Source organism: Zosterops lateralis (assembly GCF_965231275.1).
Source record: "Zosterops lateralis genome assembly, chromosome: 11".
Classification (NCBI taxonomy): Eukaryota; Metazoa; Chordata; class Aves; order Passeriformes; family Zosteropidae; genus Zosterops; species Zosterops lateralis.
In genome coordinates, this window is record NC_139771.1 from 15,487,726 (window position 1) to 15,502,197 (window position 14,472).

Genomic DNA, 14,472 nt, shown 5'->3' on the forward strand with positions numbered 1-14,472 from the left:
CGTGCATCAGCCAACGATTTGGGAGGTATTTAAGACAATGAATGCAAGCTGTGGTGTTCACCAAGTGAACTCCCAAAGATAGGTATGCTCCCATAGCTCAGCAAGGGCAGGGCTGGGAAGGATTAGACTAAAAATGACTTTATCAGATTCTGCCAGGAGCAACTTTCTGGAGGAAATTAAAACAATCCTTGTAGATTTAGACTTCCCCACATTAAGGATTTAATGGAAAGTCAGCAGCTGTAAGTAAGCCCTGGTTCATCCTTTCCAACAATCGGAGACAAAATGTGTCAGATGAAATAAAGCAGAAAAGCAACAGAGCCCTCCAATGCTTTACACCCGTTTTCCAAGAGGGCTGTGTTCCTGGATGCCAGCAAACTCCAACTACAAGCAAACCCAACAATGTACCCTCACAGGTACCTTTCAGCAGCCTATTAGTCTCTATCACCTTTTTTACTACCACTAACACTGCTGCTGTCAGATACTGAAACCATATCTCAGTGACTTCTGTACCTCTGAAATCTCTTGAGCACAAAGGACATCAACAGACACATCACCAAGGAAAGCCTGGATCCTTTCTCACCAGCTGAACCTTTACCAGGAATCTTAAAATGCTGGAACCTTCGTGTGCTGTACAGCAACAGCACAGTGTGGCATTCAAACCAATTTAGCTTCACAACAGCAAGGTATTTCAGCAGGTAATTCCTTTGGCTTCAGCGAGACAGGCTGAAAGCAAGGCTGCAGCACTTCAGGAGGTGTTTAGGAAATATTTATTACTGCTCTGAAGCTCTGCTTTTCTCCCACCCATGTGTTTTAGCATGGTCTTGTGCCCATCTGCATTGGCATGCTGAGAAATCCATAAAATTGGGTGGGGGTACATGCAGGGCAGGAGTCACCCAGGTTGGCCTTCCTTTCCCAACAAACTAAGGAGCCATGACTTAAGGCACATGGGTGCTGAATGTGTATGTTCATGGTGATTTTAGCTGGTGCATGGCCAGAAAATACATCTGATTCTTGTACACTGAAAAGGGAAGAGGGGTCTCTACATCCAAGGGAGGGCAAATGGACCAGGGACCTGAACAAAACCCACCAAAGCACTGCACTGCAGTTTTGAAAGAGGCTTTAGAAATGTTTAATCCAAATTGACTCCTCAATGGGGTGATTGAAAAAACAGGCATGAGCATTAAGGATTTTGGAATGTATATAGTCTGAATGTGTTTGTGAGCACTGTCCAGAGCCCCCGTGGAATTGTTCTGAGGAGCCCTCTTAGAGCTGGAGGACAGCCCCTCATCTGAAAAAGAGCAGGCTTTGCCCCAAGGAGTCCTCATTGCCTCGGGCATAGGCAAGAAGGAATTTCCATGCTGGCCTGCCCTCTCTGCAGATCCCACAGGGTCCCCATCCTCCAGAGGCTCAGATCTTGGCTTGGAGCAGAGGCACAGTAATTCCCAAGTTATTACTGCAAAAGGGAGAAATGAAACAATCCACTAAATCTCCATCTTCCCACCACCAAACTCAGCTGCAGGGACTGGTGAGTAGCCTCAGACGATGTGGCCTCAAAAAAAAAAAAAAAAAACAAACCTGAAAAAAAGGAGGAAAATTTCTCAGAGAAAAGGATCCAATTTGATGTGTTGCTGCAGGGTAAGAAAGAGCTGGTGTGTCTGGAGCCCATTGCTCCAGCACAAATTTCCCAGAGGAAAGGATACTCTTGGGTTCTTTAACTCCTGCAAGATTTAAGGCCCTGAGTGCTAAAGTCAATACAATAATTTCCCCAGGCTGGGAAACCTCACAAGATACATGGGAAGGAAGAGGTAACTGCAGCAGGAGAAGCCATGCATCTCCTCTTCTGCAGCATCCAGCTAGTAAGGAGCACCTTCTACCCCTCTTTTCCCTGCCCTGTTGTTACACCACAAAAGACTTCACCAGGCACAGAAAATAGCAGGGATGTGAGCACACAGAGCTCTCCTAAAAGCTGTGTCCCTGCCCTACTCCTCTCTATTTACCTTGAACAACAAGCAAACAAAAGCCCCATAGAGCCACTGCTCTATGGTCTAGGTCTCTCCAGGGAGGGAAGCATTAGATGGCATTTCCTCAAATTAAGAGGAGATGTGTGAGCTACCGAGGGACACCAATACAGTGGGATGTGGAAGGTACTGATGAAGCCTATTTTCCATGCTGTGGCACTTTTAGAAGAGTACCAATTGAAGCAGCAAGGTGCCTCAGCTAACTGACACTTCATATTTTTAGTGAACAGTGGTACTACAATGCCATTTAGATATTCTCTTCCAGAACAGTATTTCTCTGTGTTGGATGGAGTAAAACACAAAGTAAAGAGCTCTCCAAGAAATTTCACAGGTGTGCATCACACTGGGGGGTTGTAAGAGCACTGGGCTGCTGCTTGCTCCCCCATTTTATAAGGAAGAATCTTTGGCTGGGGATAAATATTGTCAACCTGCACATGGTCTTGGGCATCAGACAGATTTTCATCCATGCTGCTGGCTCACACACCTCCCCTGTGAGCTAGTAAAATTAAAATATGAATAGAGCTTTAAGTGCCTTTGGAACAGGACTGACTGCACTATTTTTTCTTAATAAATGCACAAACCAGTCACTGGGAAAGTTAGAAGCATAGAAAATCTCTTTGTGCTTAGTGTCCCTCATTGTTACACCCTTGTTTCTAAACCCCTAGGATCTGAGCAACAGCAATGATTGCAGTGTGGAGTATACAGTGTGACTGGAAAATGGGCAAAACTGCAGGCAGACTTCCCAAAACCCAGCTCAGGGATCTGCCCGAAGATACTGCATTTCATAACTCATTCCTGGAAGTGTGTTACTGCTTCAATGGGTCCCTCGCAGTCTAATGCATTCCCGTACTCGGAGCCAGTGCTTTGGGAGACAAACATTCCCAGCTATTGCCCTTTTATTTATTGCTTTATTTGTCCTGTGTGGGGATGTGCAGATGTGCAAGAGATCTGCAGCCAGGGATGGGCCACCCATAATACAAGGACTGTAGTCAGTCATCACTGAACAGCAGCCTCACCACTTCTTGTTTGAGTTTAGGCCTAGAAAATGACCATTTCATTGAGAAAAAGTGTAAGAGAGGAGGTGTAAAAAGACAACCACAGAGGCATGCCAAATGCAGCCAAACAGCCACTGCACTATGGGAGGGAGGAGACTGCTCTGAGTGGGAAAGTGCACTGAGGAACTTGAGAAGATGCACTGTCTGAGAGCAAAGGGATAAGAAGAGTTTAAAGACACCTGAAAATAACCTTTGTGAGTCTACCCACTGGTCCAGCTCCTGTCTGTCCTGAGAGTGGCAGCAGGAGAGGTTGTTGAAGAACAGCAGATGAGATTCTCTGCAGCTCCCTTCCCTGGTACTTCCCCTGCATTTAGTCACTGAATCAGGGAGGTCAGAAGGGACATTGCTGACCAGTCCTTTTACTTCTCCATCAGACTAAAAAGGTCATGAGGGGTGCAAAGACCAATGGGGGCCTGCAAGGGGGAGAGGGGATTGCAACAGCTGAGCTTTAAGTTGCAGGAAATCAGTCCTGTGAGGAGTTGATTCAGGAATCACTAAGGTGCTGGCTCTGTTAAGCACAGTGCCCCAGGGTGGTCCCTCACTGCAGAGTGTAGCTGATGGGCTCCCCATGGTTGGCTTCTTGCTAATGGAGCATCAACACCAGGAAAGAGGAGACAGAGAAATGACAACAAAAGTATACCTATATAGTTCTCCTTTAGGAAGCAGAAACAGAAGGAGCAATGAAAGATGGCAGTAATAGCCAAAAAAATGGAAAGGAAAACAAAAATTGGAGATTTTAGGGTGAAAAGCGATGAAAAAAAAGATGTTCCTCTAGTGGTCAGCTGGGTACCAATGGCTTTGCCCACCTAGGATTGACTTGGAGCCACCAGCTGTGGGCACTGAGGTGAGGAGAGAGATGCATGAGCATCCATCACCACTGCCTCAGAAGAGCAACAGGCTCAAACTCCTCAAACAAAACCCCAACAGCAGTTCAGCAATGCTGATGTCACAGCAAATTCATTTTCTGCAGAGGAGAAGAAGGGAACAGCAGCATTATATATACTTGCAACCAAATCTGTCCCTGGTTATCACTTCTGCCTTAGCAAGACTTGACATCCTGCCTGCTATGAACATTATCAGAACAATGATACAGAGAATATTGCTGTTGAGCAGCCTATTTTCAGCCAGCTGCATGGGGAAGGCATTTTGCAAACAACATGTTGGGGCTTTGACAGAATTAAATACAAATAACCCAAAGTTTCCACTGACACCAACTTTAAGATTAAAATACTGGAGTGCCAGCTGTTTAACACAGATGTTGGCCAGGCAGTTCTTCCACTTCCCACCCAGTTCAGAGCCCCTTTGCTGCTCTGTCCCTGTGTGCAGCCAAAGAGCCCTGCAAAGCCACCAATGCCACCAGCTTCCTGCCCAGAGAAACCAATGCTGTTCTAGCCCAAACCTGAACTCACATCCACAATAACAGAATTTGGAACTTAGCCAGTAATGTTCTAATTACTTGGCAGTAAGATTCTGATTCTTCATTAGAGCAAAAGGCTCTCAAAGACTCTGATACCAGCACCTCTGCCTATAGGATACAGAGCTGGGAAGTACTGAGAGCTACACAACCACTGCACCAGCAGCTTGAACTTTAGACACCCAAGACTGGCAAGTACTTGGCAAAGCAGACTAATTTTAAAATTGTAGTAATTTTTTTGGATAAGAACCCAAACAAATCCCAAATAAATCTAAACCTCACCCACCCATTTTCCAGAGTTCAAAGTCAAATGATCACTGCCCTCTGCAGTGAAGCCTAAATCACTCATTCAAAATCAGGGTGAATCAGGGTGCTGTGAGATATAATTGTTTTGCCTTATCTGTGACCATTTCCTAACTCGGAAAGAATGAGAAGCCCACAACAAGTTAATTCAGCATTATTCATAAATTGTATCAGGATACAGTTGGATATTAAGGCAAACTCAAAATATCAGAGATTATTGCATGGAACAAATCTGCTCCAAGACAGGTGCTTTAAGGGAGGTTAAGCATACATTTTACATATGTGGGATATATATGGGTATATTTATTAAAACCAAACCTTGGGTTTTAAGTGAAGTAATGGGTAATTCTCATTGTGAACATCTCCCTCTTTCTAGAGAACATGGCAAGATTTCCTCTCAGGATTCAAGAGTGTGTATGGAGATCTGCATTCATACCATAAAGCATTCAGAGGGGAAAAAACACTCTCTGTATTCTGGTGACAGTCAGTGCACATTTTCTAAAACATGGTTTTAATAAGAAAGTCAGGTCTATGACATGATGTACAGTTCTGCAATGGGTAAATACATGTTCTTAAGTAAGCAAGGGAATAAAAGTGTCACCTCCTTTTAGTCCTCTTTGAACATACATTATATAATGACAAGACATCTCGCCAGTCTCTTGTTGTAAAATTATAATTTACACATACAATCTGTTTATCCATTTAATTATCTCTTCCAAACCTGGATTTAACCAGCCAGATAAAGATCACTTGTTTACTGTATAAAATCCCAGTGGAATTTTGCCTGAGGACTGCGGGGTGGATGCTTCGGACTCTCTCTGCTTTAATTTGTATGTATTTTATAGTACTAATTTCACTGAAACTTGAGTAATGCTAAACCAATCAGATGATTGCAAGAAATTAGTTATCCAAACTTTGTAATTCATACATTTTAACTGTGTTCATTTAATCATCGAGAATGACAATTTTTTTTGGAGAACAAAGCAAGTGAAAGGAAAGCCAGATAAAAGATGGAACATTGCAGAACCATTTCAGAAAATTCAGCAAAAGTTACCAAAACTAAGTAAATTATCTGAATTTAGCAAAAGATTCAAGAAATCATCATACAAATTCATTTATGATTACATTCTACTTGTCTTTAATTTTCACTTTTCAACATTAACATTAAACATTGTAAATGTATGCAAAATTTATATAAAATTAAATTACAGTATTGGAAAAATAAATACGCTTTTACATAAATACATACTGCTGAGAAGTTTCAGCTAATACTATACTCTTGTTTCAAAAGTGACCAAAAAAATATGGTAGTGACACTCCATCCCAGTGGATGAAGTATGTACAGCTAAAGAATGATGTTTGCAACCGATGACAGAGCTAAACAAATCCAGGTGATACCACACTAAAGGAGAAAAATTTGGCCGTTACTACCTACAGTAGTAGCACGAGGTAGACATACACGTGGAATGTTCTGCTGGAGGGACAAGAAGCCCTGGGGACCCCATAGATACTTCTCAGTCTTCAAACAGCTCTGGGTCCTCTATGTCAGGGCCCAAGGACACCTTGGTAAATGAGACTGGACAATCAAATCAGTTCCTGGCAATGATGGGGGCTCAGTCCTGCAGCCCCTTCCCCAGGGCTGTGACCCTGCGCCAGCTGGGAGGAGACACTGCAAGGCAGGACAGGGTGTCCCTGCCTTCTACCTGTCTGCCACATGTCCCATCTGCTCCCAGGAGAGCAAGGACAACCCACTGAGACTAACACAACACAGTGGAGCCAGTGGAACTTCTCCTAGGTGAAAAGAAAACAATTAGACTAGAGGACTGCACCATGTGTTTCCAACACTGAGAAGCACATGCAGCCCTGGAACCTGAACCTGCTCCTGAACAGCCATGAAAAGGCTCAGTGACACCAGAATGAAACACAACTCTGTCCAGACCTTTGGCTCTTGCAAATGGTCCAGCACAGGTAAACCAAGGGTTGGCAGCACCTCCCAGCTGGCAAATCCTGCGGGGCAGCCAGCACATGCATCGCTTCCTCTGCTTACCTCACCTCGCTCATCCTTAATACCAGCCAGGTTGGTGGACAGGGGGTACATTAGCACCTCAAATGAAATATTTCATAGCACTGTCTCTTGTACTGGTGAAGCACCGGATATGCACTAGTTCAGCTATTGCAGAACTCACTGAGGTATGATAAAAATATTGAAGAGTGTTACTGAAGGCATCTGTGTTACTGAAAGCACCCACAGAAGGAGAGCAGGTTTTGGCAAGATGACTTTCTAAACTATGACAATTAAGGAAGTCCAATACATTAAAAAACAGGCCTCTTTTTTCTTTTCCTATAAAGTGCTTTTGAATCAGATTTTTTTTTTTTTAAAGTCTTCAAATGCTTTTATAACAAAATACACAATAAAGGCCGACATCTGTTTGAAGGCCACTCTAAAATGGAGGTTCACTGAACTATGTAGGTCTGTGTGTGGGCAGGTAGGGACATGCACACACATCTATATACACTTATATATGCCTGGGAATTAATGCCATTTAGCACATTCTCCCCACTTATCTTGCTTTTGGCAGAGAACAGGCAACTGCTAAACCAGTAGGTGCCCAGTGCAGTATTAGCATTAAAGAGAAGAACAATTTAACTTCAATGGAAATGTAGCACTTAAATCCCAGGTTTAAATCCATATGCAAAAACTTAGTCAGAACCAAGATTCACAATGTACAGCACTTGCACAGTGTAATAAAATGGACAAAGGTGGCTACTTAGCAGAAAGTGCCTTTTAAATTAAAGGACTCAAGCGCCCCTAATGTAAGCCCTTCCTGAACAGGTGTTATTCTGAATATATTGTAAATAATCCTCTGTAAGTGCAGTTTTAAGACATGAAGCATTAGCACCTTGGTTTGAAGCAAATTAAATGCTGTTAGGGGATATCTACAAAACAGTTCACAAAGAGAAATAGTTTATGGTCGTACCGAGCTCCAAGGACCGGCACTCCAGGCAGCATCTCTAGGACAGTCCTGCACATTGCACTGCTCTCTGTCTGGTGGCTTGTCAAGGATTTCGCAGCTCAGATCTGTAAACCTTTCTCCATTAGGGCGCTGGCACACCACCAGCCGTGTTCTTGTGCCTCCTCCACATGGCTTAGTGCACTGCAAGTCAGCAGAGGACAGAGCAATCACCGTTGGCAGAGCAAAAATACTGCTCACTTGCTGCCCAAAGCACTAGCACCTCCAAAAACCAGTGGTAGTTTCTGTTCCCAACTAACCCACTCCAGCCAAATCCCCCTTGTGAGCCTCAGATGGACATTCAGCTGCTCTTCCCCTAAAGCTGTTCAGGCTGCTCCACCATGATATTGCCCGACTTAATGTGACAGTGGAGGTTTACATCTCCAATTGCTCATCTCAGATTAATTTTCAAAAGGAAGCAGTGATTCAATTAAAATAAAAAGGGCCTTCAGTTAAACTAGGCATCTCTTAAAAAGTCTTCATTTTTGTAAAAATTACTTTTGCCTGGGAAGAAAGTTTTCCCATGACAAATGGAAACGAGAACACCACCCAGCAACTGCTTGGGTTCACTCATTTGTCAGAAGCTGCCCTTCAAGTTCCAATCTTTCTAATAAATGTCACCACAATACCCCTCTCTTCTCTCATTTTTCAGCCACCTGCCAATGAAAGTCATGCCCTGGGCAGGGAACCCAGATGGATGGTGCACTCACCTCTCCCCAGTTGCCATAGACCCACTGAGGGCAGGGGCCAGATTCGCACGATCTCTGCTCCATGGGTTTGCTTTTCTCATCGCAGTTATTTGCAGTGTATCCGTTTTCATCCTGGCACACCACGACCCGCCGCTGGAACCCCCCTGCACACGTGCTAGAGCACTGCAAGACACAATTGCCCACGGCTTCATTGAGTCCAGGAATAAGTTTGCATGCCCAGCTCCTTCCCAGTGCCTTGTGGTGGGAAGGCACTGCTGGAAGGTTCATACAGCTAACTCAGGCATTACTAAACTTCCAAACCCAGCTATTGCTACTTGCAGTGCCATAACTTAGGTGCTGACTAAGCAAAGAAAGTAAATGCCAGCCTAGTTTTAAGGAGGTGAATAATCCCTGCTGCAGTGTTTGACATCCCATTTGTGCTTAATTCCCTTTAGAGACTTCCATGATAAAGCATCGCATACTGTATGCAATGAGAGGAGCAGGCAACGAGACTCTGCTGTGCTTTAGCAACAACTCTGCACAGCTGTAAATGTCTCAGGAAACAGCCAAGAAACAGAGGCTGGCCTTTGCCTCATGGAAAATGATGCTGTCAGCTTTCTGCCTGCACTACCTTGGAGATATGAGGTACGAGAGGCTGACAAGTAACGCCTGAGCCCTTCTGCAACACCTGCTTGTGTGAGCAGAGAGCAGACAGTGGGGAGAAAGGTACCTCTGTCTTTTCCCTTTGTGCTGACTTTAAGCAAAGACTGGATCAGCTCAGGAAAGAAACAAACCCCAACAAAACCCAGGAATAAGAGAATCAGGGCACTTACAGCACCCCAGGGGCCGATCCTCCACTGATTGCCTCCTGGTATATGAGCACGGTTTCGGTTCGGGCTGCCCCCTGGGTGCGGTTTGAGGCGATGATCCGGATAGAGGAAAGGGGAGATGGGCCTGCCGTAGTCATGGCTGTTTGGATGACAAGGGGACATGGAGCAGTCTTGCTCGGTGGCAGGGAGGTCGTCTGGGTCACACTCGCTCCTATCCACCAGCTGGTCACTGTAATTGATGCAGATCACTTGTCGCGTTGCCTTACCTTGACCACAGGTCACTGAGCACTGCGTTACAGTGGGAAAAGGAGACACAGTCACATTTTCAATTCTGAAAACCAGCTGTTACTAATAACGAACAGCAGAAAAACCAAATAACCTCACTTATAAAAGGGCAAGTGCAACAGATTAACAAAGCACATCTCCAGCAATGAGGTCTCTTGCAAGAGACAGCGTGATGCTTACAGAGCTCCACTCCAAGGCTTTCCACTGCCCGCAGGGTGTCACGGTGCACATTTCTGTGGCTGATGGCTTTGGAAGGTGGAAACAAGCTGACTCATCGGCCACAGAGCCCTGGTCATCCCGGCAGCTGACGTATCTCATCCGGGTTCCCTTCCCACATGTTGCAGAGCACTAGGGAAGAGCAAAGAGCACTCCACTAGGAAGTTGCCTGACATACATTGCAAGGACTTTGTAATGAAAAGTTGGGCACATGCACTTAAAAATATCACATTGTCTACTATAAAATAATCCTGAAAGTATTATGATGTGTGCTTACCGGTGTCCAGGATCCAAATCTCCACTGTGTCCTGTGAGTGCCTGATATGGTTCTCTTGGCTTCGGGACTATTTGGATGGGATGGACATACAGCTACTTCACAGTCCTGTACAAGAAATACATGGGGGAAGAGCAGGAAATAAAGAATTTGCAGATGTTTTGATTAAACTATCTCCTCTTCAATGTAATTATGAAGAACACGCAACATCTTGAAACTCTGACTTGCACATGCTGTACAGGCAGGCTTCCTCCCTGCATCCTCTGGGTGAATCAGCAAAACTTGGGATCAATATCCTGGGGCCTTCATATGCAATACCCTATGTGGACTTTTGACTTATTAGGAACTCTACAATAGGGATTCCCCACAACCATGTGCCATCTCCATGCATTAAAACCAGATGTTTTTGAGGCAAAAGATGAAAGTTCATTAAGGGTTCTGGCATGAACACACATCTGCAAAACAGCAACTTTATCTCCCTTCAAAGCTCCTTTCCTTCAGCGTGAGACCTGCAGCCCACACAATAAAGGTTATGCTGCTGATTGCAGCCCTTTGATTCCCTGCAGCCCACCAGACCACCTATATCCATGTGCTGATCTCCACCACACACCAAGCAATGCGAGGTTTTGGGGACAGATATGTCATTCTGCTCAGACTTCCTATGGAGCCTCACAGGAGGGCTCTGGTCCTGCCTGGACTTCCTGGGAGGTCTGGTGCCAGAAACTATCAACATCCCTGACTTTACTCCATTGAGTAGTCCTTGCCAAAAAGGAAATTAATAGTGATTGTCCCTATGAGAGAGAGAGCAGTTTCTGATAAATGGCAAACCCAATTTCCATTCTGCTGTGATTTCACTTATGCTGCAGGCACACATGCCAAATGATGGCTGATGACAGGTGGGTTTGTTACCCCTTGACTGAAGTGCAACTGGTCTCCATACGTGGGAAAAGCAGCTCCTTCCCAAATGTTGTGGCCTTAGTTAAACTCTGTGAGTTCATGCAAGACTGAAGCTGCACAGGGCATGAGCACTACAACTCTCCTAGATGACAGATAGATGGTAATGTCCTGTTTTATTCAGCTCCTACAGACATCTTGGACATATCCTCTGCTTCAAATGGGAATTTACATGTTTGCTTCCAAGTACACAGTATGGAAAGCCTCTTTAGCAAATTTGCAAAAGGTCTACAACATTTCCTAATTTATCTGGCTAGGAAGGACGTGTCTGGCACTGTAGCTGTCACAAACATTATATTGTCACATCCAGCAGACAAGAAATTACAGCCTCTCACCATGATTTGTGGTGAGGGGCAACACCAACAGTCCTGCTGCCACATAAGCCCAGACTGCAGCCAGGCGTTCTTGACTCCATGCAAGCCAAAGGAAATGTCTGCTGTGTCAGGACCTGAATCTCTGAGGCCAGTAAATACTGTCTAAACCTTGCGGTCTCTTGTTATCCCATATTCATCCACTGCAGCTTCTTTAGCTCATGAGCTCTTAAGAGTCCAGCTTCAGTGCTGCATCTGAACACACCTTCACATCCCATTGTATGACTAGAGCTCCATGGATATAAACCATGAGCAAAGGTAATTAATCTTCACCCACAGAGTCTTGATGCACTCATAGGTTGTCTGTTGCTTTGGTGCTTCAGAGTGTAAAGTGAACCACGTGGAGAGGATCTGGATGGCAATTCCCTGAACACAGTTTATCTGTCCCATTTCTACCAAAGCAGGGTGCTGTGCTGCATCTTTCCAAGAACCATGAGCAGCCCAAGGTACTGCTCTGCAGGGCTGGCATTCAGGGCATGGCTGTGCTGCAGCAAGATGTCCCCTGAACCTGTAGCCTGGACGCCTCTATACACACACTGGGAAAAGATGGAGACAAGACAGCAGGATTTACCTGGGTATCTGTAGGCCTGGTTGCAGCGTTACACTCATTATCATCCACCACTGACACATAGGTGCCCACAACACACTTCACTGCTCTCATCTGGTAGCCTTGGCCACAAGTCACAGTGCACTGGGAGAAGATAGATGGAGAAAAGAGCACTAGGTCTGAGTAGGTGCTTTGGTTAGAAAGTATTAATTAGCCCAGCCTCTGTTTAGGCACGTAGCAAGAGCAGCAAAAATAAAAGATGCTTTCCCTTCTGGTTTCTCTCCAGTTCATGCATTTCAGCTTTAAATTAGGTCAAAGTTTTAACTCGCTGCAGCCACCAGTGCCTTGCACGCTTCACTTGCTTCTTTGGGAAGGAAGGTGTGAGCACTGAAATGATTTACTTTGCTGCACACATTAGAATCAGAGTCTGGTAGAACCTGCAAGATATCCTTCTTTAAAACTGGTTGTTCAGCCCCATGGTAGCATGAGCAGCTAATGAGTAATTTTACTGATGGGAAATATGTCTGACTGGGACAACTGGTCTGGGTTTGTTGCTGTTTTTTAAGTCAAGAGCTAACAGCTTTGTGAAAAAGCAGGTGCCAGAACACTCTGGGAGGAATAAGTAACTTGTATTTAAACAGAAAAAAAACCCCTCACTAACCTAGAAACTGGAAAACATTAAAGCAACAAAAGTTATTCAATGTGAACAGCTTTTCTGTGAAAATTAGGCCATGCATTTATGTGCCTAAATATGGATTTAGGAGCGTAACCTTGGTAACCCTTTTTTTTGAAAATCACGGCCAATTTAGTATGACAGAGATTAAATTTAGCACAAAGAGCAGGTACTGTTATTGCTGCCTATCCACTGAACCCAAGCAAACAGAGGGCTGCTTTGGTGTGCAAATCAATTAACACAGTTATGCTGCTGAATTTGGATGAAAGGGCAGCGCCCGGCCCCAGCCACCCTCATCCAGGTCCCCCCAGGCAGGAGCCCTGAGGGGCTGTGTGGTACCTGGCCCCAAGGTCCCACTTGCCACGAGGCACACTCCTGCTGCTGGCACATCTGCACCGACTCTGGCTTCGTCTTGGGGTCGCAAAACCTGTCGTTCAATCGATCTTCTCCAAACTGGCACCACGTCTGGCGGTGCTTGTGCCCTTTTCCACAGGTGACCAAGCACTGCGAGGAGAAAAGTGCAAGCTCAGGTGGTGCCAGGGATGCACTGCCAGCTCAGCACCTGCCCTGGCACTAGAAAATAAACCTGGAGACCTACTGCAACCACTGCTTAAAAAATATCTGCTTAAGTGCAGCTGTTTAGCTAACATCAACGCGTCCTGGAAGACAAGGGAGTGTCTTGTCAACAAGAAGATTGCTCTCAGGAGCTGGTCTAGACCAGGGGCTGGAGCATGGAGAGCACAGCTGGGCTAGAATCCTTCAGCATGGGCACATGTGAGACCACAAAGGCTCTTGACTTCCAGCTGCTGTGAGACAGGGGCTAAGACACAGCACGGCCCCATAGGGTTTTATCTGTGCACAATAGGGTGCTGCTAAAAAACTTGTTCTTTCTGAGTGCATTTTAAGGGTTTTGGCTTTCTGTAGGCTGTGAGTGCCTCTTCCACAGCCCTGGCGTGGCTTGGACTGCCACCAGCTTGAATCAGAAGACACGTTTGGTAGAGAACAGTCCCTGTTCCTATTTAATTGCTTTCATTATGCCCTAGAAGAATATGACTCATAGAAACAAGAGAAATTTGGCCACAATGATGATGAGCACCCTTTGAAGATTGTTCTCCAGCACCCCCAGTCCTGCTGCAGAGACAAACCTATCAAGATAGTTTTGTTGCATTGCAAAAAAACACCAGCAGCAGTGGAAGAAGTAATAAACAGCAGAGAGGCTGAGCAAAACATCAGCAGGGTGCAATCCTGCCCTCCAGTGACAGCCAGCATTGCCAGGGCTCTTGAGGACAATCTCAAGGGAAAATGAGGGCAAGCAGGTATTTTTCTTCCCAAATGTACAGCAGGACTACAGAAAAGCTGGGGAGAAATTATTGCAGGATTGAAGAGACATTAACCCTCTGTGGCTTTGCAGGGAGGAAAATGGCCACTTGACCAGTGTAAACAAGGCCAATTACTTTGCTGCCTGTCTGAAGCCTCCCTGTGCACCTTCTGCGCAAGGCACAAACAAATCATGACAGACGAGCAGGAGTGGAGACCTTTGCAGACACCAGCCCCTCAAGGTGCGGGACTAGCAGGGTGAGCCCACCCTGGTGACCAGCACCTACCTCAGACCAGTCTCCCGTTTTCCACTGTGGGCAGGAGAAGTCACTGCACCGCTGCACCGTCAGCTTCTCCTGCTGGCTGCACTTGCTGTCGTCCAGGATGTCGTTGTAGGTGTTGACACACATGGCTCGCCGCCGCCGCGTGCCCCCGCCGCAGCTCTTGGAGCACTGTGAGGGACACACACCCTGTCAGTATTTCCTGCCCCTCTACTGCTACTGCCTCCTCCTGCT

General features: G+C 45.6%; 1 protein-coding gene across 2 annotated transcripts in view; it reads right to left on the reverse strand.

Annotated features, from left to right (window-relative positions):
- The window catches only part of ADAMTS9 (ADAM metallopeptidase with thrombospondin type 1 motif 9), an 80,842-nt gene that overhangs the window by 27,187 nt on the left and 39,183 nt on the right, over positions 1-14,472 (reverse strand). For both annotated transcript variants that reach the window (XM_083869127.1, XM_083869128.1), the window contains 8 exons: positions 14,245-14,409; positions 12,980-13,144; positions 11,992-12,111; positions 10,099-10,203; positions 9,786-9,953; positions 9,324-9,608; positions 8,512-8,673; positions 7,769-7,945 (listed from right to left, as the gene is read on the reverse strand). In XM_083869127.1, coding sequence (XP_083725253.1) covers positions 7,769-7,945; positions 8,512-8,673; positions 9,324-9,608; positions 9,786-9,953; positions 10,099-10,203; positions 11,992-12,111; positions 12,980-13,144; positions 14,245-14,409 — 1,347 coding nt within the window. The remainder of the gene's footprint in view (positions 1-7,768; positions 7,946-8,511; positions 8,674-9,323; positions 9,609-9,785; positions 9,954-10,098; positions 10,204-11,991; positions 12,112-12,979; positions 13,145-14,244; positions 14,410-14,472) is intronic.